The 24651-nt window shown below is 41.8% G+C and overlaps 1 protein-coding gene across 3 annotated transcripts; it reads right to left on the bottom strand.

The window, feature by feature from the left end:
* Nucleotides 1–952: 952 nt before the first annotated feature.
* On the bottom strand, nt 953–24584 carry LOC119443065 (aladin). Of its 3 annotated transcripts, none has more exons than XM_037708208.2 (15): nt 24390–24584; nt 21002–21126; nt 20866–20927; nt 20650–20738; nt 19933–19979; nt 19187–19345; nt 17799–17882; nt 16464–16584; nt 12857–12981; nt 10686–10976; nt 9682–9749; nt 6914–6977; nt 6252–6336; nt 2929–3068; nt 953–1275 (listed from the first exon to the last, which is right to left on the bottom strand). In XM_037708208.2, the coding sequence occupies exons 1-14, from the start codon at nt 24504–24506 to the stop codon at nt 2940–2942; spliced, it is 1566 nt and encodes a 521-aa protein (XP_037564136.1). In that variant the 5' UTR covers nt 24507–24584; the 3' UTR covers nt 953–1275; nt 2929–2939. The 3 variants fall into 3 exon arrangements, with proteins under 3 accessions (XP_037564136.1, XP_049518521.1, XP_049518522.1); XM_049662564.1 differs by having other exon boundaries at nt 20650–20696; XM_049662565.1 differs by having other exon boundaries at nt 21002–21065; nt 24390–24545.
* Between the last annotated feature and the right edge of the window lie 67 nt (nt 24585–24651).

The following is a 24651-nucleotide window of genomic DNA, read 5'->3' as shown; positions in this document are numbered from 1 at the left end:
AGTGTGTCCGTGAGAGGCGCGGAAGGTCTTGAAAGCGGCGTTTCAAACCATCGATAGAGCGCTAATGATGCCCAATGGGCACGGTACAGAAAGAGTTCAAGGTTCAAAATACATGGTGTTACGCTCTATGGACAAGAAGTTATAAAATGTTAAACATTTTGTCATATCAAGAATTTAGTTATATTGGAGTTTCCTTTGTCGAGGTTTAACTGTATTATTTTGCTTGTAAGATATGAAACTGCACCAACTGATACTTCTTGCATAAATATTGTCTTGAGTGCTGACACAACAAACCAATGTACTTTTCTCTGCAAACACCATGGCTTCTTGTGTGATGAAACGCAGACTAGGGGCCGAAATCTCATGGATTCTAACATGTAAAACAAAACATCTCCCTGAAAAAAACTAATATATGGTGACCTAACGTCGTAAGATTGATATTTAACCAACAACAAAGCTGGTGAGGCGAAGGCAGCAGTGAATAACTTTAAAAAGAGAACTCATTGAAGTACTTACACTAGCCAAATGATCATCTTCAAGAGAAAATCAAGTTCGAGAATAGAAGAGCAGACGATGGGCAATGGCACAGAACAGATGCTTCCCAAGTGTCAAGAAGAGTCTGTCCTATGTTTGTCGGCGCTGAGTGGCTTTTCCTGGCAAAGGAAATATTGACAAACTAGCCTGCGCCACCCTCTTCTCAAGAAAATTGTATCACTTTTTATTGTTGTAGCCCTTTGCTGCCACAAACATGCGCACCAGATTATGACACCATGACAAGACACATGTCTTGATACACATCTGCAATTCTTTGTGCACTATAAGGCTCGCTTTTCTATTGGCTGCCTTCATGGCTGTAACTGGATCGCCAAGAAAAGCATGAACTACTACTGCATAACATATGTGTGTCATCACAACACTGCCATTCCCATGATCTACAAAAACCATTGAAATGAATCCTATGAAATTATTTTATTGACTCTTTTCATAATGTTTTTCTTGACACTGCTCTCCTTCGAGATTTATTTATACACAAAAGGCCTGTTTATTTTTATTTTTTGCTCAGGTATTGTTCTCCTTGTAATAAATTTTTTTCTTATTACGTAAAAGCATATTCTATCATTAATGCAACAATAGTAAAATGAGATTATTTCTTCAAAATGCAGAAATTACTTATTACATTAAAATATACAAAACCTAAGCAATTTTTCAATGAAAGAATAGTTAGCCCAGAATGAATAAAGCATATTGTATTCATCATTAGGCCACCGGCACCACCTGCAAAAACAGAAGGATAATGAGCAATCCACTATTCTAAAGGTAGCGTGAGCACATATGCACATAGCACACAATGAAAGATGTCACCAAAACAAAGCCTACTCATTCACCCTATGTAGTATTTGCATTGATTACTCATGTAGCACAGCATCCCAACTGTAGTTAGTCATTTGGAAACTTTCTTAATTTTCAACAGAAAGGAGTAAATGTGGATCAAAGTTAAAAGCTCAGGCCAAAACCTTATTATTTACCAGGCATGATATGCCTTGAAAAGCATAAACTGTCGTAAATTACAGCAGGGACCATTTCACAGCTCACCACCAGAAGGGGGCTGGCATATGGTGGTATTGACTGGCTAGAAGTCATACCAGCAAATTCTGAAAATTTCAAGTGATACAGACTTATGCAATTGTCAAAAGGCCACGTAAGGCAAAAAAAAAAAAAATTTTTTTTTGATGCTTGAAAGTGAGAAGGTGACTTCAAGCAGCCACTCTGCTAATGTGGTCCAGCAGACCTGCTGGGGAACTCAGTACAGCATTTGTTGATTTTCTTGAGGCAAAAACCAACAGTACAAGTTTTGTGCCAGTATTCTTGCTCTTGATAACTGTTCTTTTCATCTTGTAAAAGCTCAGGTGTTCGCAGTGCCATTGTGGCTTCCTTGCCTGAAAGTGGTGGCAGCAGGACGCAAATCACTGTGGCTCAGCTGCCAGTCTGCATACAGCAGCATTAGTAATGTTTTTGGAGAAAGTAGCAGGTCTCACCACAAAACACTTGAGTCTTAGCAAAAAGTCGCGAAGTGATGATGATGATAATGACTTGCTAGGAAATTTGTATTTGTGTGTTCATGGTTTCGAGAATCTTCCTTGTTTTGTAAACTATATGTCTTTAAATTACTTCTTGCAGTGGATAGTCAACAATCTGAGTGTGAAAAGGGAAAACAACTCCCAATGCTCTAAGACAGTATCAAATCTCAAGATTGTTCTTTGCCTAGAAATGTGGCTTTGATGCATTAGATGGCTCACTAATAAGCTCTTTGGTATGTCTTAGAAGTGCTGACAAATCACAACTATCCACCTTGAGATAAAGTGGCCAGCGAGGTACTGAACTTAGCCAAAGTGTTTAGAGGAATTTTACCAGGGCAACTCACTGGCTATTTAAGTCAATTTAGCGACTTTCTCCCCAAGTTTCTGATAATGACCCATGGTGGGTCAACCATCAGTCCACTTTCGGCGGGGCTGATGTATTGACAGGGTTTAAAATCATAAAGCAACATAAGGGCTAATGCAGAAGCCGTAGAGGAGGCCTCAGGATTAATTTTGGCCACCCAGTGTTTTTTACAATGCACCCAAAATGCAGCACATAGGCGTCCTTGCATTTTGCTCTCATCAGAAAGCTGGAAATCAAACCCATGATCTCCTGCTCAGCAGCAGAAAGGGCACCCCTCAGTGGTGCTGGAGTGAAGCTCTCAGGCAATGAATGGAGCCACTGTTGAAAGTATAGGCCTGTTTTGACATTGCAAAATGCCATGTAAGCCTGCCTGCTTTGATATACATTATTTTTCACAAGGCCTCACTTGTGGCCCTGTGACAGATGCGGCAGGCTGACAGATGCGACAGGAATGTAAAGCTACACGGTAGGGGTAATGCTGCTCACCTCCTCCCTTCTCATGAGCTGTACAAATGTGGTGGTCTGAGTGGTGTAAAGGAAAGGTCGGCTGCCGTTTCCGACGAGTCGCAAGGCGAGATGGGGCAGTAAGAGAGTGGCACATGACTCACAAGTCCATTGCTCCAGCACTGAAATTAGCAAACATCCGACGGCAATAAAAATAATGAGCACAACTTGTCAATTAGTTCTATCTCGGGCTGATTGCTTCATAGTTGAGAGGACAACAAAGAAAGGCCAGAAAATTATACGAACATGGGGGAAAAAATCAGTGGAAAACAAACATGGGTGCTGACTTTGGCGCTGGTGCTTTGCTTTGATTCTGCCTGTTAAACTGCTCCATCAACCTCCTTGCACTAATGAAATTCATATTAAATTATGGGGCTTTACATGCAAAATCTGTACACATCATCATCTCGTCTTAGGCTTCTGTATGTCATGTTTAAGCACATTAAACAAATGCTAAGGTGCACACTCAAATCTCGGAGGCGCCAATTGCCATTTACCAAGCACATGTTAAATAATGCCACGATATAGCACAGCAGCAGACAGATGCTTCACTATGCTAGCGCAAGCTAGTCAATATTCATCTAAAGTGACAATTGATGAGCAAGAACAAAAAACAGTAGGCAACCCTAATCTTTGACTTGGGTGCCTGTTAGTGGCACTCGCACCTCAGCGTTGGTGTTCTTTAGGTTAACTTTGTGTGTGTATGTTTTGAAAGAACGACAGACACAGAGAACCATCGTCTGTAGGCCTTCTTCTTGTGGGTAGGCTGTGCTTGGCCCGGTGACCCTAATCTTTATTTGGTGTCTCTTAGCTCACGATTCTGTGCTTTGGTGTGTGGTAATCAGCGATTTCTAATTAATTCCAATTATTCCAGACACTTCAGTAGTTCAACTTGTAACTAAACTTATGCTCTGATATCATATATATATATAATGAAACCCATTAATTTTGTACTGTACCATTTTTTTTTTTCATTTTTTCTTATTTATTTTAAATTTCGTCCCCGGTCATCTCAGGAAGTGAACCAGAAGTGCTGCGCAAGAAACAAGAGTGTCACTCGATGCTCGTGCCACTAAAAACTAATGGCTCTTTGCATACAACTTCAACTGAAACACTCTGCAATAGCAAGTTACCCAATGGCACATGTATACAGTCGACCACCGTTAAGGTAATTTGACCCTGACGGGACTGACTAAATTGATCAAATTATCCAGTGGGGCGAATAATACACGATGCAGAAAAAATGCCATAACACACCGCTGTTTCATTTCACAGTATTTGCCCGATCTTAACATGCCCCCGAGTCAAATACACTCCCACTTTCTATATGACCAAAGTATAAAACTAATGTAGAACAAAGCGGAAACCTCACAGCGGACTCGACATTTTAGTAAAAGAAAAATGGGCAAGGGCCTAATACGCGTTGTACAATGGAGGCCGGCTTCCCAATCTCAGCTTCGCCAGAGGGTTTTAATGTTAGCTTTGCAGCAATACATTTTGTGTTATGCGGTAAAGCACACAAACACCACGATGGTGGTTTTGCTTGTGTATCTGATTGCACTGCGTAGCCAATTTTCTTGAAAAAGAAAAGGCACGTGTTAGAATCGAGTAAGTACCGTAATCAGACATTGTGAGCTACGGTTATTGCTTGAAAATGTTCCTAGGGCAGGCCGAAAAAAGGCATTTTCGATGGGAGGTGATGCGTGTTCAACGCATTCACTGTCCCCCAAGCTCCGCCGAGACAGATGCTGGTACTAGAAGGGTTGCTACTGAGGTCACCATAGGGGTCAGATGTGTGCGAGCTGACTCGTCAAGTTCGAATTATGTAGCAAAGGCCAATTCTAAGATCGAATTAACAAAAGTTTGGGCCCATAGAAATGCATGGCCGCCGGCTGGGACCTCCAGTCGGGATCAAATCTACCGGGGTCGAATTAACAGAAATGTACTGTACACATGTGTGACATGGTGTATACGTGCAAGAAAAAAAAATTATTGTATAGGGTATGATGCGCAAAAACTGTACAATGGATTATGAGGGACACCGTAATGGAGGGCTCCAGATTAATTTTGATGGCCCGGGGTTTTTTTTTTTTTTTTTTTTTAACATTCACACGAGCATTTTTGTATTGAACCCCAATCTGAATGTGGTCACCGCAGCCAAGAATTAAACCCGTGACCTCATGCAGGAATATTTACACCACCTACACAAGGTCAAGCTAAGTCAGTTGTTATGAATTCTGACTGAAACTCGCAGCTTGAAACAAGTCACACAAAAACCATGACGCAAAACAAGGCATTGGCTCTAAACTGACTAGCTTAATAAAGGAATATTTGCCATATTTGCCGGAACCTAACGCATACATTTTTTTCGTGAAAATTGGTTTGAAATTTTCCTGTGCGAATACAAATACAAAAAAGAAACCGCATGTGCGGCGTTGGCAACAGCCTAGCATTAGAGGCAGCGTCATCGCCATCACAAGATAGTGACAAAGCATGTTTTCGTGAAGGTTGCTGTGGGCACAGAACACCTACAACCAACTCTTTAGGTTCCTTTTCTGCTCGACTACAACCTGGAGTGCTATTCTCGGTCATTCTTTTTCGAAGATACTATCACTTTCACCAGATTGCGCACGACCTGGACGCAGCCGCCAGCATTTCTGCTGCTGTGCCAAGCTCGAAATCTGCGCACAGTGCCAGGAACGCTGTCGGCCGCATACTTTGACAAGCGCGGTGCAGAGTCATGTAAAATCTTGCAAAAGTGATAGCAGCATCTCTAAAAGTGATCGCTCAAGAATACCACCCCTGTGTGCTTGGTATCTGTGGCCAATGAAGCACAAATGATGACGACAACGCACCGTTTTCATTATGAAAGCTTATTAAAAGAAATTTTCACTCTGTGAAGGTAAATTCTGCACGTCTCGTTTTTCTGATCACAAGCATGGGAGGTATGCTATATTTTTCTTTTGTAAATAGGGGGCGCGTTACATTCAGGTGCACTTTTACTTTCTTACTTTAAACCCCTGAAAAGTGATTGCGTGTTAGAATCGGGTGAATAAGGCACATGGTTCACATCAGCCAACATAGGGGGACAAACACCCTTTCATCTCAGCTTCTGTTTTCTCTCGATAGTGCATGACCACGTAACCAAATCTCAGTTTCACTTTACTTGCTCAGAAGAAACCCTATCCGACAATGAACACCAGTAAAAATGTTGCAAACTATCCACGAGCATTCAGTACAGTAACAAAGAGAGCTGCATATGTTTACACATACGAATATAATAACCGTGCAAATACAGCACTTACCACAGTAAGCAGTGAGCCACCTTCGAAGCTATTACAGAAGCTTATCAGCTGAGCTGACTCACCAGGGGGACCAGATATAAAGCCACTGTGTGAAAAACAGAAGCATTACCTGAGCCTTGGCTGCTCACTGTTACAAACGAAAGCACCCTGCATTCCTTGGCAATCTGTTTACCATCTACTTCTTTTTTTATGTTACTTGGAATAATGAACTATGTTGACAAAAGCTCTTCTATTTTCATACACATTGCTTCAGCCCTAATAGTTTACCTTATTCAATGCTGCCTAAAAAGGTGGAACAGAAATACTGTTGCATTCAATTAAGATGACAAAGCAACCCAGGACTGTCTTTAATAATATCTATTGCTAGGGTAACTTTAGCCGCATTTTTCAATTAAGGAAGAGTAAGCTTTCAGAACAATTGACATTTATCCTGTATATGCACTTTGAAATTGCCATACAGGTAGATGCAGTCCAATATACTGGAAAATGAGAAAAGTTGATTTAAGGCAGAATCCAACATGGAAGTTCGGTACCTCCGTAAGACAAGCATACATTGACAAATGATTATTTTTCCCATTATGTAGCATTGAACACGTGTAACAACTTGCATAGTTAACAATTTTACTGGAACATTACACAAGAAGATTGTAGTCTCGACTCACCATGGAAACATTTGAAAGACAGGCGAGGTCTTGGTCCTAAAGAGAGCAACATACTCGCTGTGATCTGCAGAACAAGAAGTCACAGAAACAGGGGTTACTATCCAGCAAATGTCAAAAGTCCACACATAAAGTAAATTACAGCTAAACTTTGTTGCAGAAATTCCGTGCAGCACTGTGGAAGCTACATGCTTTAACTAATCAGGGGAGGGGGGGGGCATACACATCTTAAAGGTGCCCTTCCCCACTCTGTCGTCTGCTAGCGGTGAGCTCTGCAGCGCAGGCGGCAGAGATCACACTGTTCGAGACACAGAGGGGAAGGAGGGCTGCAGAGACGGCGGAAGTGGAGGGGTCAGAAGGAGCCCACATTTAGCGTGTCACACGAGATGGTGGCGCCATCTCTTGATCCCCTCTTGTAACATCCACTTGCACACAGTGTACTCGCTGAAATTTATAAGTGCAGTTGTACTTTTCGCACACTTACCGCACTCCTTCCATACTGTTCCAAGCATGTTCAACGCCAACTTATTCGTTCCCTTCACGTAAAAGAGCAGCTTGGAACGATACCACACAAGCAAGTCTGCGGACACCATTTTTGTAAAGGACAAAGCACTACCCAGGAGAGAGTCCTCCGCAGTGTTGTGGCTGTGCCGACAACACGTATGAATTTAGCCATTGTCAAATCAACTATTTGTTTGTACATTTTAAATGCAAATTAACGTCTGTACAGCAGCATTGAATTAATTTTTTTTCTACACGTTTTCATTCAAACAAGTGGAGAACTTCAGTATAATTGAGCATCATTAAATATTTTATTAAAGAACAAAGCAAAATTGCGCAATAAACAACCTAGCGACTTGTAGAGAAGCTTTCAAGTGAACACCTGCCTACAAGACCACTCGCCAATGCCATTTAGTCCTCCAACGGGTTCCGAACTGTGGCACTACGTCTTGCTGTGCAAGAATCTGAGCTCGCAGGTTGCGTAGCCTTGGCTCTGCTGCACAGAACTACTGAAACAAAGTATGAATACACATTGAGACGGTCGGGCACTTAATGGTCTGCATTGCAATCGTGTCTGCTTCAAGGCCAATGTGGAGATATAAAACCTCATTCGTCAATGATTACTGTGGTGTAGTGATTCTTGTAGTGAAGTGCTAGGGCTGAAGTGCTAGTACAACAAGTGCAGTCTGTTTGGGTAAAACTGTGGCCATGTTGTTTGGAGTTGCCTTATACAAGTTGAGGTATTTCTTTTATTTTTAACCTAATTCACCACTCTGTCAGATGGGCATATTTATGGTGCAGTTGACTGGTTCCGATTGTGCTCTGACTCAGTTTGCAGCGATACAGAGCACCCTCAGAACTGAAACCAGAAAAAGGCTGAGCCGATTGCTCCGCTGCTCCCAGAGCAAATTGGAGGAGCCACATGACCAAATTCTGCTATATTTTGGTTGCACTTCCAGGTCGAAGGTCCTTATCTTCTAATTGTGAGCCTCAGAACACTTTGAGTTGGAGCACAATGCTCTGAATATGCCAAATGTGTTCCAAGCACTAGATTTTGAAAAGCCAAATGTAAAGCACGCCACCAGAGCACTATAAAGTGCTCTAAAGTGACCAGTCAAAGGTACCATTGTATCAATTTGGGCAATGTCGCTTCGCCTTATTGTCATTTGCAGATTGTCACACGAAAAAGTGGAGTGACAACTTGTTGCAGAGTGCACTCAATGGTGAATGCGTTCGGCAAACTTGCTTCCCTTTGTCCAGCTTCCTTGACCTGTACAGCCTCAATTACAACAAGTGGAAAATCAAACAAGGACAGCAAAAAACTGAGTTATAGTAGCATTTTTACACAAATATATGACCCTAACTGTGTCTGTTCTTAAATGACAGCTAGCTTAAATAACTGCTAGCTTTTAACAGCCACCATTTTGCGTCTGACATGCAATCATCCTTTTTCAGAATGTACTATTACAGTAAATTATAAATTTCTTCAGCTACACTGTAGTGTTGATACCCGAGGAGTTTCTGTGAGTCCCAGTTGAGGTGTGTTTCCCACAGTGAAAAAGCATCAATGACCCCTTTACAAGCACTAATAGTGTGGAACCTTGTTTATATGTTCCTCGCTGTTGCGTTGTCTCGACTACAACGTTGCGTTTTCACAGTCGCAATCTACTCATTGACTCCTATGTATTATGCTCCCATTTGATACATTGCCATTCTGTAAGTTCCCGCATCTTACGTTGCATTTGAATGTGACAGTCACATAAATTTAGAGGTACAGATGCAAATTCGCTCTTGCACGTTGCTGCGAAGACGATAAATGTATACACGTGGTTAAGCCTGTTGCCATGGACCAGCTTCGAAATGCCATAAGTACGAGATTGTCAGTCCCAATTAGCGAGTCTCGACGCGGTTGTTGTACTTGTCGGTCCCTTAAGGTCACCTCTGCCGCAATACACGCTTGTTATGCAGTGAAACACAAACAAAATATTGTTACAGAACATAGTTTGTGTACCTTAATAATTAAGTACATGCATGCATGCATGTCGCAGTACAAGCGCCGAGACGTCCAATGACTGTACTGGCAGCATGGAGAGCTGTTTGTGATGTTGCTGAGGCAATTTGGGGCCTTCCTCACTGTTGCGTTTTCCCGGCTGTTAGTTTTGTTTCTTTTGCTGCAGTTCTTGAAAAAAACTTATCATTGGGGTTCTACTCTAATCATTAAACTTGCTGCTAAGCAGAAATAGACATATCAAAGGACAAAAAAACTTTACCTCTGAAAGAAATGGCCAAGCGCTCTCCATGCTTGTCCCAGGCCATGTTCTGCACAAGACCTCCGACCCTGTGGAAAGCAAGTTCAAGCAAATGTTACGGTCAGAGCCAGGCCCGTATGCAGGAATATATTTTTTTTGGGGGGGGGGGGGGCACTTGCTGAAGGCCTTGACTATTTGGGGAAAGCACCTATTTTTCAGTAATTATTGTCGGCAAAGCACGGAAAGGTCAAAATTTCTAGCCCCCCCCCTGGCTACAGGCCTGGTGAGAGCACAAAACCTCCATTAAAATAAAAGTTGAATTTGCACGGCAAATGTGCAAGTACACGAAGAGGCACTTCATTTTAGTGATCACTTTCGGTAAACAAAAACCACTAGACTCATCAGACACTCTTGAAATCCAATGATTTCTGCTTTGTAAAAAAAATGTTATCTCTGGTAGGTTGTGCTATAATAACTGATAAGCTTTACATATGGACTTAAAACATGAAAAATACTGAAATACCTAAAATACATGAAATACCTAGGGCAATAACACTTTGAATACAGCTCTGAAGGGGGACGACGTAGGTGGTCAACTCCTTAATATTTCCTCCTGCCCAACCATCGCTCTTAGCAAAATGGAGTGCCAAGTGATTGAGTGCCCTCCTGAATCCCTAACAAAAATTGGAAATGATGCTTTGCCCCTACAACACAAAAATCCTGGCACTGCTCTGTTGATAGCACTCACATTTATGAAAGAAAGTTATGACATGACTAAAATATCTAATGCAATGGCAAATGAGGCATAGCACCAATTTTTACAAACCTAATTATTCCAGTCAGTACAGCGTTTTGAAATGCTTTAAAGTGAGTTAACTAAGCCAAACCATTGTAGTATATCAAAAGAGAAAAATGCACAACCTTAAAGACAACAGACATCAGAGATGCAATGTTCAACTTGCTCGACCATTAGAATTTTTCTGAAGTGCTGCCAAGGTAGAGCGATTGCAGCATAAACTGTGCACCTGATTCCATCACCAGCATCGGAGTGCAGCGGTAGGTCCACCTCACTGAGGTCAGCCACAGGTAAGCCCGTCCCAAAGGCAGTATCCGGGTGCGGGGACCAAGCTGTTGTCTCGCCTTCATCCTCATCCACAGAGGCTGCTGGCGGAGGTGGAAAGCTCAGCGCATAGAGGGCGGGTCTACCAGCAAAGCTGCACAGCAGCCACCGGCCATCGGGGCTCCAGCAGGCTGTCTGGCAGCGGCCCTGCTGAGTTGACCACCGGTCAAACTGCCACTGCTTTGTATCCCATACCCTGCAGCATCACGAAGCAATGCAGTATTACTGAAGCAGCATGAACTTCTGCGAGAACATGGTCACCAGCCAACAAAGGCTCTACACGGAAGCTCACACGGAACGCATACAAAGTGAACAAAGAAAACAAGTCCTCGCAAACAACACTGAATAAAGAAAGTGAAGCAAGACAGTGAAGCAAAACAGTGATACCAACAGTTCCATTCCTCATTTCTTAAAACAAATTAAAATCTGGGGTTTCACATGCCAAAACCACAACTGATTATGAGGCCCACTGTAGTGGAGGGCTCCGGATTAATTGTGACCACCTGGGGTTCTTTAACGTACACCCAATGCACGGTACATGAGTGTTTTTGCATTCCACCCCCATTGAAATATGGCCGCCACGGCCGGGATTCGATACCATAACTTCGGGCTCAAGTTCAGCAGCGCAATTCCATACCCACTGGGCTACCGTAACGGTTTTCCCATTTCTTTGCTTTATTGATTTTATACTGTGACAAATGCTATCATCATTTATTGACTACTCGAGCATCTGGCAGCTATGTTTTCAACCATCATCTGTGAGCAGCCACAAGGCAGTCAGTAGAAACCACCCATTTGAGGGCCCTAATTGGGAGTGCACATTCAGTCTTTAAAATTAATCGGCAGGAAAACAAGACAACTTTCAGCTTTCTCACAGATGTCAAAAGTGCCCAGAAGAACATACAAGTTTCATTAAGATTAGTGGCAGTAAAAAAAAACACGTGTGTCGCCTATTAAATTGACCTCCTACACCTAACATCACATAAATCTAGCCGCTCCTCCCACCTTTTTCTCCTTGACATTATTAGACAACAGCAAGTCATAACTATTCCTAAAATAGTGGTAATGACTACCAATGCTTACTTACTTAGCTATTTATATCCTTCATTACAGCCTGATTTAATGCTGCTCTTCTTTATTTAATTACAAGTACCCTCAGAGTTATTTGAAATAGACATTACAGACGGAAGTCGGTTATAAACAATACAAATAAAAAGGCATCTTATTAAACAAAAAAGTATGTTAGTTAAGCATTTCATAAACTGGTCATGATCTTGAATGGTTACAACTTGTGCAAGAAAACTGCAAAACGACAAAAAGGTGCAGGAAGTTTCAAAAGGCTGTTTTCATTTATGAAACAGTCATTTTTTTGCTGATGATCGAAACAGTATGTGAACATTTCAAGAGCTCTTTCATGAAGAGCTGCCACTGCGTTGACTTCCGAATGCCACATCAGTGTCGTGCCACACGACACTGCTAACACGAGAGTGAACCAAAGCGTAGCAAACGAAAGTGACATTTCATTTGTACATCTCAAGGAAGTTGATTTATTCCTTCATTGATACCTTAATCCCAGGGAAAAGTATGGACTGGAATAGCCTTTCCGTCACTTCAGAACCGCTGTACACTATGCAGTTTGTTAATGTGCTTACTGCACTTTTTTTTTGTTTGCCATCCTTTTCCGTAATACATTCAAGGCGTTGAAAGTACGTGAAATAAATAAACTGACTGATTCGTGAGGTTTGAAGTTCCAAAGCAACACAGGAATCATGAGGCAAACATCACTGATTTCGACCACTTCGGGTTTTTTAGAGAGCATCCAATGCTCAATGCACCAACGTATTTTTGCATTCCACCCCCAATGGAATGCAGCTGCGACAGACAGGAATAAAACCCTCAAACTTGTGGCCAGCAGCACAATGCCAAAGCCACTGAGCCACTGTGGGTGGCGTATCACAACTGTACCAGACAAACTCGACTGAAATCCTGTTTTGATTTGCAGCACATAAATAAAATGACTAAAAAAAAAAAAAGCTTGAGTCATTTGCTTGTCTATGCAAGGAACAAAACTCTCACCTGAAAAGACTCTGTGGTGATGCTGCAAAAAGTCTAGAACCGTCAGGTGACCATCGAATAAGGGAGACTCCTCCGCCAGCTAGACGTGTCAGTGGAAAGCACTCTTCCATAGCGACATTCCAGATCTGGACAGGAAAGAAATGACACAGTATTTGCAAATGCAGACTGCACAAGTGAACTTGATGGGCAGAAGTTAAATAATGACAGCTATATGCGTCAAGTGAGATCATCCAGCAGAGGCTAGTTTTCATACTTATGGTAATGACATTAGTGTGCAAAAATCAACTTTATCAAGTGAAGAATCAATGAGGCTGAGCTCTACCAGCATCACAGGCATTTTCATGTGGGAGACTGACATGAAAATGCTGCACTTGAATTTATCAACAAAGATGGTATGGTTCTTGCAGCTGGCAGTGACAATAAATCACCGGCAGCTATTATTATGTGGTAAGCAGTCCTAGGAAACCATCTTTGTAAGTAACACATGTAACACATCATCCAGCTAATTTTGCCAACACTGAGTGGCCATCATGCACAAACAGGAAGAGACAAGCATGTAAGATATGGAATGAAGAGAGGTAAAGATCTGAAGATAAGAATAGCAATTGTTCAAGGATGCAAGACAATCTTAATTGGTGTAATACGGTGGAATCTCATTAATTGAAACCACTTAATTCAAATTTCTGCTTTATTCCACAAATGACACAGTGGTCCTGTCAAAATTATGTGCTATACGAATGTGTGAAAATGTCCAGTAATTCGAACGTGAAACATTTGCGACGATTAAGTCTAACATGCCATGCCTCCAACCATGCCCACAGAAGCGCACCAACTCAGCGGTGGCACCTCCAACTGGCCATGCGCTGCCTGCAGCACCCGTCTCTTGTTGCAAGCACCATATTTTGGCGTGTATAACCCACACCTAAAGTTAAAAAAAACTAAAACAGTAAAGCCAAGGTGGGGGTTATATGTAAATTTTGCCTAGAAGTGTAGCTTCACGGCAGCACATGCTGCACTGTCCGTGAGGACACACTTCTGGAAGACCTCACTCATGTTAGCTCAGTATACCTGCGCCACCTCAAGGCCAGACCACATGTATGCTTGCCAATGCGCATGAGCTTGCATTGACGCGCTTGCAGCTGCCGCGCCTCGAAAAGAATGGTGGTTTGCATCTAGAAGTGATGCGTGCCAGCACACACACTCACTTGGCTCACTCATAGACACCTCGGCAGACACTGTTTCATCAAGGTTTTTGAGAGTGCTTACCACTAGAATAAAGTGGCATACTCATGTACTTTCTACCCGAAAACCTACATAACATGGAATGACATCCCACAGACAGTCACTTCCCTTTGCGGATAAATTCCTCTTCAAATCTTTTTTATTCGGTATGTACGACAGTGCTTGACTGCTTGGTGATTTTGTATTGCATAACATGTATTGCCTTACTAACTTATGCTCTTCTGTAAGTTTTACATATTGTTTACTTTTCACAGCTTTCGCTGTATACGGCTAGGCGAAACGAAAAACCGTTCCCCACATGTTTCGATAAAGGTCTCCATTGGCTGCGCCGTCAGTTACGTCGTTCTCTACGTCACACCCAAGCACGCGCGCCATTGGCAGCGCCGTTAGTGACGTCGTTCTCTGCATCGCACCCAAGCACGCTCAACGCCCCGGCGAACGCATTCCTGCCATTGCCACGTTGACGCTGCTCTGCCCGCAATGCCGCCTCCTCGGCTCGCCATTGTCACATGTGTTCAATATCTGGAGTTAGCTCGGCGTAGTGGTTAGCAGCATCCGCCTGCCATTGGCGCTTGCGTTCCACTAGAAACACAAACATGTAACCAGTAATTGAGAAACGCTTCAATACAGCGTTGGGATTATCCACACTGCTAAACACCGGGGCCGCACGTTTCAGCTTCGCTGGTTAACCATCTGTACGGAGTGCTCAGGCGGTGATTTTTCCTTCACATATTTTTGTTTTTTGGAACTCCCCTTTTTAATGTGTAAACCATATGGCTACAATAAATTAATTAATTATTTAAAAATTAAAGATACTTAAATTTTTCACATGTATTTGTTTTATTTTTAGAGTTGTTAAGTCAGTGCAAAAAGGAAAAAAAAAAAGCACATTCTCGCATGGCATAAATCAGCTTCATAGAGAATAGAGTACCACGCCATAGCTGTGTAACCAGGAGCGTGGAGACGCGAAGCAGCCCAAGTGCCGATATCAGAGAGGAGCCGATATCAGAGAGGAGCCGATATCAGAGAGGAGCCGATATCAGAGAGGAGCGGGTCTTTGCACTTGCGCCGTTTTCGATGCGCACGAGCTGTGCCGCACCACCTGTGCATGCACGGGCGCGCAGATGCGAGCTTGCACGCGTTGACAAGCGTATGTGTGGTCTGGCCTCAAGTTGAATAAGCTTCATTCCATGAGCTTCCTTTAATTTCAACTCCGTTTAATTCAAACAAATTTATGGGCCACTTCAAGTTCGAATTAACGAGATTCGACTGTAATTGCCCAAGATGAAGTATAACTGAAGGTTGAGTGAAGACAAAGCTCATACAGAAGTTACACGAGAATCGATAGGGGACCTAGTCAGACTGTTCAACAAACGCCAGGATGAAAATGAAGCCCATGAAGAAGCAGTATGAGAAGTGGAGCCACGAAAAGTATCTTCAAGTTAACCACTTGTCGTAAATGACTTGAAGGGGTACTGACAATACACTTTTGACTAATCATCTTATTGCTTTAAATGAAGGTGCTAGACTTCTAAACCATAGAAAAAATTGTGACAAGCACGAGAGCACAGTAAATAATGTAACATATATTTTCTACAGCCAGTTTCAGTTTCATTTGCCAGACACAGTATGTGCTCACGTAGGAGCAGGACACTGCAACACTTTGACAATCGCTTCAGCTCGCTTGGTAACCTCGTGTGCTGCTGCTTGTTGTGAGGCTCGTTGTAGCAGCCTAGCGGATGACTGAGCGAGCTAGAGCAACTGTCAAAACGTCGCAATGTCCTGCTCCCATGTGACCACATACTGCGTCATGACGTCACAACAGAGAAGAAACAAAGCAGCCACGACTGGCTGTAGAAAGGCTATTATATTATTCAAGATGCTGAGGGACTTTACACTATATTTTTCTGAGATTTAGAAGTGCTAGGCCTTCAATTAAAGCAAAATAACACTCTAAAATATCATGTCAATACCCCTTTAAGGAAGCAAAGAGTCTGAGCTTGTCATTTTCATCTTTTATGTAGGCTCTAACAGAACTTATATAGCCTGAAGGCAACTAAATGGTAATAACAATATTATATGAGTGCAATACCTAAAAGCTACACATTGCTTATGAGTGACACTACAGTGAAGGGCCACAAGTTAGCTTTAACCCCATCAGGGCGTTATCATGCACTTAATCTAACTACACGAGAATTGTTGCACTGTCTCCATCTGAATGCAGATGGATCAGGTCAGCTGGACGCAGCTGCTACAAGCTAGGAAGGCAACCAAATGATGTCGCGCTTGACAATATGCTACCTAACGCACTGAACATCCACAGAAACTAGGAATCATGAAAAAGTTACAAGAACTGAGTACTCACAAGAAGTGAGCAGTCAGCTGCAGAAGCAGAAGCCAAGAGTGTTCCCTTAGGATGCCATGCAATGCTGCTGACTGGATTGTGCCCCTCGTGAGAAAGAAGTGATGCATATGCTGAGGATGGCCTGTCAGCAAAGAACAAAGAAAAGCAATATACCTAGGTACATTATTTGCACCAATCTATCATCAGCCTTTTATCTTGTCATATCACTTGTGCCTTTATAACAGGGCATCTTTGAACCCAGCCTGAAACAACCCAACACACCCTGATCAACAAACCAACTGATAAGGTATAATGTCCCAAAACGACCCAAGGGTTACGAGGAACACTGTAGTGATGAGCTCCGTGTTTATTTTGATAACATGACATTTTTTAACATGCACCTAAAGCTTGGTAAACAAGCATATTCTGCTCCCATCAGGATGCCAGTTTACTTATACTTCAACCTGCAAAATTAATTTATTCAGGGCTGTAGCACTTCGTAACATCAATTTAATTTTAACCTTTACGTTCCAGAACAAGCACACACTGGAATAACCTTTCTGAATATGTGACCCTGGGGATGTACTTTCTACCAGTTCATCTCATTTTTCCGTTCTTTCCAACCTTTATCATTGGCTTGGGCACTGCTCTGCCAACAACATTACTTTGATTTGCCACTTGGCAGGCACACCAGATGATAGAAAAAGAATGTAAAATGAAACGGATCAATAATGTCAACACGTTTATGAGAAACATAGGGTATGAATAGAGTCGACACCCATTAATTCAACCCTTGAGGGACCACAAGATTTGGTCAAATTAACAAATGGCTGGAAAATGAGCCAATTCAAATATTTTTTTTACTGCTTGAAGTAGCCTATTATGTCTTTCTGCTTCTTGCTCTTGAAGCCCGACTCAACCGGCATGTGATGATGAGCGCCAACATGTTTAAACGCTGCATCAAAGTCGGACTGGCAGAATAAGTAAAATAATGCAGCTTCATGCCTAGGGAAACAGTAGCACCGTCTGCTGTATTTCTTGTGTTTTCAGGCTTTAGTAATCGCTGCGCAAATGAAGGAATGCCGGCGAGGGTTGAATTAACCTAAGAGGTATGCTTTTGCATTAAAGCTAAACAAGTTTTTATTTCAGAGCAATGTATGGTTTCTCACCTAGACCTTCCAGTATATTCAAATTAAGCGAAAAGTATATTTAACAAGAGTTGACCGTACCTGCAGCAACGCTCTGTGTATCTTTTTTACTGTTCTAGAACAACCTACCCACACCTCAGAGTAAAACCTCAGCATTCAGGGTTGATTAATATATGACGCATCACAGTATGATGAAGAAGGGACTTACCTGGCAATAAGAGATGTTGGTTCCACTTGCCAAAGAAGGACTCCCTCCTGGCAAGCAACAGCCAGAACAGCAGAGCTGTAGGGCCTGGAAATAGTGGTACAATCCTGGAAACTGAATAGCATCTTCGGCATCTCCCTTTATAAACATATTAACAAGCCATCACAGGCCTTATTGTGCAGAAATTATGGTGTACTCTTGCAGAACTTTAAAAAAAAGAAGAAAAAAAAAAAGGTTCCTACTGACACACTTTCATTTTCGTGATGTGCTATTGCTACTGACATTTAAAAAATATATATATGTATTTTTCTTTCTCTCTGACCCCTTTAAAAGTGAATCAAGCTGTACATGTATTTGATGTCAGGGGGACCACACAATACAGCATAAATCTAGAAATGTAATTCTAGACTTACTGCAATCAGTTTTACTAGCTAGAATAAGCTGCCAAGTTACTGAAGCTGTAACCGGAAGCTCCTTAGAGCGGAACTGTAGGTGCTGAAAACATTTCTTATAGGACAGCAAGGAAGCAAGCTGGAAGTAGAACCATGTTCAATTTTGCTACCATGCTTTATTATTTTAATAAAAGTCATAGTGAAATTGAATATTAGAATATGTTGCTCGGGTGATGTCAGGTCCTTGTAACTGAAGGAATTTGTAGCTGCTATTGACAACTGCTGACAATGTCTTTATGTCGAATGAGTATTTTGCAATGTTTGTTTTTACAACACTCCTGCAATAACCCCCTTTCTAGGGCTGCAGTATGCACAAATAAAAATATGAATAAGCAGGAATGGCAAGAGTAACAATAACAAACTGGATGGCATTTTACCTCCGAAGGATACGCACGGACTGTGAGAATCATTCAAGAGGATGAAAATTGCTTAAACCACCTGGGTTTCTTAAAAACTGATTGAAATTTCAGCACACAGGCATTTTAGTGTTCCTTCTCCATGGGAGTGCAGCTGCAATGGTGAGAACTAAAATCCTGTTTTTCAGTCAATAAAAGTGTCATGGGTGCATAGCCACAGAGCGGATTACATGCACACCAAAGAAATTCAAGTGGTCAGGTGTGGATTACAGGCACCTGAGAAAGACACAATGTGCTGCATATTTCCAAATAATACATCGATAAGCTTCACATACTGTGCCATCTGCTACTGAGGTCTTCCCAGCTTCTCTTTCTCCCCATTTGCTATTACTCTCTTTTTCCTCTAAAGGGCTTTGTTCACTACCTCTGTCAAGTGCAATACACACTTTATAATTCGCTCTTGCTGTAGCCACAACAATCTCAAGCATCACAAAACATTGTCAGTAAGCAAAACCACACACCTCAGTTATATCACACTGCAAAGACAACTGAGATGCACACGAGAAACAGAAGAAAACCGTACTTCCAAGCCATGTCAGTGATGTTCCGCTGGGACCTGTGCTTCAGCATGGGCGTAATGCTCATGTTGGGGGCATACACACGAACCATGTCACCATGTGACGCCACAGCAAACTTGGGGCACTGGGGGTGCCAGGCAAAGGCTCTTACATGGCCCCTCGACCTGTGACAGAACGTGCAAATTGTAGGTGCATCTGTGATTTGTCAGGCCTAGTGGCATATCGAGTTCAGTGCAATTCAGAATGCTGCACTTGTGTGTCCAAATTCCAGCCTATGCCTAGTGGTAGATTCAGATAACTGTATAGTTGTGCACATAGAGAAATGAAGAAGCCTGGTGCAAATCTAGCAATTTGTTACCTTGCAATAAGAGAAGGGATGGTTGAAAAATATAATGTGAAGCGATAGAAGAGGTACTACAGAATTGTGCGAGAAAAAAATAATGAAAGAAAAACGAAGTGTCGCAGGCTTTCGCAAGGGCCTTTAACTGACGGATGCACAGCAATGCTTTTGTATGCTTTTCACACATGTATGATGCTGCCTGTGCAACCAGGCAGCCACAGCAGCAAATATTGGTAAAAATACTATCACATACATTTAATACAAGGCCTATGGCATGATTGTAAGTCATTAACAGGGTCCTGCACACCATCCAACAAACAAGCATGACTACAGCAAAGCTTAGTGCCAAATCTGCAATTCAAATAAAGTTTCATTGCTATAAATGGCTGTGAAAAAGAACAAAATGCTCACCAGTCCAAGGCCAACGAAAACTCCTTGCACATATCTTCACTGGACAGCTGAAACAAGTTATATTCAGGCTGTGAAAATGGGCCAGTTTGAGTTGAATAACAGCCCAAATTACGGACTGAAAAGAATTGGGGCGGTGACACCACTTGTGCTGGAAGCAGCCAAATCAAACCTTCCCTAAAAATAAAAGGGGCTGTTTTTACACTACAAAAGTGAAATTTATAATAAAGTTTAGCTTATACTAGTGTCACATGGGAACTTTTCATCTCAATTGAGTGCAAATGGGATGGAATTATTTGATCCCAATTGGTTCCTTTGTGCAAGCTGTGGAAGGGAGCCAATTGCAATTGAGAAATTTGATCGTCATCAGGCTCAATCGCCATTGAAAGTGCCCCAATTGACCAGGGCATTCATCACATCATAACCAAGATGCATGTGGGCAGCCACAAACCTGCCTTTCATACTCTTGGAACATAATTTGCAGCTTAGCCATTTTGGTTTGCAGATTAGATGTAAGCAAGCATTTTCATAATCTCATATGTTGTCCATTCCTAAGCTGCGGAGATGTGCAATTCTGCAGTAGAAGTGCAACACTGATACATGCAAAAGTAAAACTATACAATGTGACCATGCTATCCACAGTAGAAGTGACATACTTCACACTTGAAGGAAACAAAAAATAATTAATTAATAATGACTACAGGTAAAACAGGCACTCACCAACAGATGTGGGAAGAACAGCCCCTGCTTGTAGAACCACCTTGTGCCTAAGAGAATACTTTTTGCAGCGAATCGTGCTATAGACAGAACTGGAAAATAGAGCAAGTATTAAATTTAATGAAATGCAACTTCTATTACCAGAGGTGACCTCTGCTGTAGGAGAATAAAGTTTCACATTGCAGAAGCAAGTAATGAATTCATTTGCTGTAGACTCACCAATGGATGACTCATTGTATGTTGATAATTGTTCCAAGAAGCCAACGAATCCCTTCTCTTGCCTGAAATACACATAACAGGGATAATACACTGCAACAGACATGTCATCGAAGCAAGAAGTGGCACTGAGCCTTACCATGACACAAATGCTTGTTTCCAAATGGATTCCGGTTGCTGAAGAAAAGCACCAGCAGCACTTTCTGGAAAAGCAGGGTGTCTTGTGGTCTCACGAACTATGGATACACGAGGATATGCTGAAAACTAAACAGACCAACTTTTGTTGAGAAGACCTCAGTTCAAAGCTTTCTTATATATATATTCGCATGTTTAACAACAAAAAATACTAATATTTTACAAACATTTTGGCCGGTGGCCCGACCTTCATCAGAGTGAACGGGACAACAAAACAAGTTTATTTACAAAACACCAGAAAGGGAAGAAACATGTGGGAAGGACATGTGGCTCCAAACAAAGTGTTAGCAAAAAAAAAAAAACTAAATAATTGAAAGAAAAGATTTTTCAATATGGGGAACTAAAATGTGGACAGAACACAGCATATGGGTGGCTGCAGCGAGTCGCAGACAAGGCAGTATTGTTCTCACTGTCGAAGAAGCGGGCGAAAAAAAATAGGGGAAAAAAGTACAAAGAAAAAGGGAAAATGTCCTTTCTACGGTGACAGAAGGGGAAAAACGTGGGTGGCTGCGGTGAGCCATGCCTAAGGCAGCGCTCTCCCTAGTCATGAGGGATTGTCATCGTTTAAGCTAAGGAGAAGCCACTCTGCTACAAACTTGCCATGTGAAGGGCATGTGACATAATAGTGGCTCAAAGCAGTGAAAAAGGAAAAAGAGGGTGTGTCAACACAAAGCAAGGACAGAAGTGTCGTAGTCAAATTACAAGGGATTTCCTTTCGACTTATAACAACATTGTTCTAATCAGAAGGCAGGTACATGAGTTTCCTGGTGCTTTTATTACTACCCAAGGTGGCAGTATTGAACTTATAAATAAGGTAGGACTCACGAACTTCTTGGTTGTGGTGTGAGTGAAAGCCTGATTCCAATATTGTCACTTTTAAGTCATTGAAAGAGTGACCAGGAAGGTTGACATGTTTGGATAGGGGAAAGTTCAAAAGAATTCTTGCGTGTGACCTGTAGTTAATAAAGTGTATCCTGAAAGGTGTCTCTGTCTGACCAATATACTGTTGATTACAGGCAGTACATTCAAGATGGTAGACCACATTGCCAGTGTCACAGGTAAAGTTTTGTTCAATTTGGATGGAGAACTTGGATGCAGTGCTGAATGCTTTCTGTGTAATTCTCATTCGAGGACAGACTTGGCAACGTGATCTTCTGCAAGGCATACAGCCAGTGCCAGTGCCGCGGCTAGGGTTTAGGGTTGACCTGATCAAAATATCCCACAAATTTTTATTTTTCCTATACATGACATGGGGCGATTCTACAAATATGCACCTAAGGCGATCAAATTGAGCAAAGCTCTTATGGTGCTTTCAAAGAATGTCTGAAGCCTTTGGCACTAAAGCAGAATGAGTAAGGATGAGATTCGCGTATTGTTCACTAATAGGTGATTTACCTTTGTATATTTCCCCGATTAAGCTTGCCAGTTCGAGTTACAGCATCATCAATTATCTGCTCCTAGGTATTTTTTGCCTAAGAAGGACGTCTTTCATTTCAGCACAATTAGCATTGAAAAGTTCTTAGTTGGAACATATACGCTCAAAGTGGTTTGCTTGGCTGTACACAATGCCACCTTACAGTGCCTGACATGATTACGATAGATATGTAAATACTGGTGGGTGTCCGTTGGATTCCTGTAAAGTTTCGTAATTAATCAGCTCCTAGACAATGAGATGGTTACATCCATAAAGTTAACACTGCCCGGCGAGGAGTGGTGAGAAAGGGAAACAGTGGGATGAGCACAATTGAAATCAGCTATAAATTTTAAGAGATCTGTTTTGCCATGAGGCCAAATCTTGAAGTTGTCATCAATAAAATTTTCACAGCAGAGTTGCTTTAAGCTGTGAGAAGCTAAAAATACATCTTCTAGTACGGCCATAAAAATATTGGTGTAGCTAGGACCGATTCTTGTTCCCATTGACATTCTGCTTGCTTGCACATAATGGACCCCATTATACTCAAAATTGTTCAGTTCAATAATCAACTCAATAAGTACCTATATCGTGTAGCAGTCAACAGGCTTATCGAATGGTGAGTCTTCATATGCTGACAGCACCGCTCTTATCCCATCAGCGTGAGGGATATTTGTGTATCGAGAATGAACATCAAGGGTTAAAAAAAAGCATTTAGGGTGTACTGACGTCAGAAAATGGTTAGTGTCATTTATAAAGGACGAGAGAAGGTAGTTGGTATTTACTCAATACCAACTACCTTCTCTGGTAAGAATGCTGTTAACAGTTAACACCCAATATCAATAACAAGTGTTTCCAGTAAGCTGCTAGAGCACATAACCTTTTCAAATGTAGCTAATCACTTGGAAACCTCTAGTACATTTCTAGTACAGCACTTAGTACAAAGTGCTGTACTAGAGGGCATTGCTTTATATGTTAACATTTTTGATATTATGCCATTAATGCCAGAACAAGTCAATATCTTGAGGTTGTTAATCAATTAAGCAACACCGGTGGTTATTAATAGGGGCCGTGTATGGACAGTTGAATTTTAAGGGTAGTTGTATTGGTGAATGGTCTTCCTTTGTATCCTTATTAGACCTCTTTGTTATTGAACAAAACGCTCTAGCTATCACATGTTTGTTGTTAACGTTATTTACTGCTTTCTATGAGACAATCACGCCTGGTTTTCTTTTTTTTTTTTTCTTTTTCGTGTGGTCTTGTTCGTGTTTGCCTTGATAGCTCGCCATGAAGTGGCAACTTAGTTCTTTATTGTGTCCATTACAGCGTCGTGATGGTATTTGTACACAATTGAAAACTTGGTTTTGGGTTATGCTTTCCAGTATAACCTAAACTCACATTAAGAAGAAAGTAGATTAATTTAGGCAACTTCGCCAAGAACGCCACCAGGTATCATACTGCTGATTGCATCAAGAAAACGTTCCTGTCGTGTCACAAGGTTAAGTGGGACTTAGGGTTCTTTGCACAGCGAGCATGAATTAAATACGTTGGAAAGCCAACTGTATGAAATACCATGCGAGCCGAATCCGATACACTAGAACAATCTTCGTTTGGTACCATAACACGACAAACGGTGGCTGCAGCACTAAATCGTTGAGATCCTAAATTCACCCATAAAAATACCAGTTTTGTACCGCAAGATTGCAACCGCATTTCTGTCATCTTACTGACTCACTAATAATGTAAACTGCTTCGCTAAAATAAAACAAAAAACACACGACTTCTTGATGTCTGCAAAAGAAAAGTTTGCGCTTTCTCCTCTCAGCTTGGCCAAGTATTTGACTAGCACGTGGCGATTGAAAGCACATCCATAACTGACTCTGGTATGAAACCAAGTAGCATCAGTGCTCGGACCACTCACTCTTTCTGCGAGTTCTCTCCATTCACTTTCGTTTCCTTCGTGCAAGTCACCATCCTTCTCGTAGAGGGTGATTAAACCTCCCGTTGGCGGTCGAGGGAACGACGACAGGGAGCACATTACGGTGAAATGTCGCGGAAAAGGTTGAGCAAAATTAAACTTTGAAATGCAACATTCCCGCCATGACAGATGCGAAAGTTGCGATAGTGTCCGTAGTGATTTTTTTAGAGAGTAGTTAGTACTCTTTAAAAATGAAATAATAAGT

Source organism: Dermacentor silvarum, chromosome 2, assembly GCF_013339745.2.
Source record: "Dermacentor silvarum isolate Dsil-2018 chromosome 2, BIME_Dsil_1.4, whole genome shotgun sequence".
Taxonomy (NCBI): Eukaryota; Metazoa; Arthropoda; class Arachnida; order Ixodida; family Ixodidae; genus Dermacentor; species Dermacentor silvarum.
The sequence above is the reverse complement of the archived record's forward strand: the minus strand, read 5'-3'. Positions and strand labels throughout refer to the sequence as shown.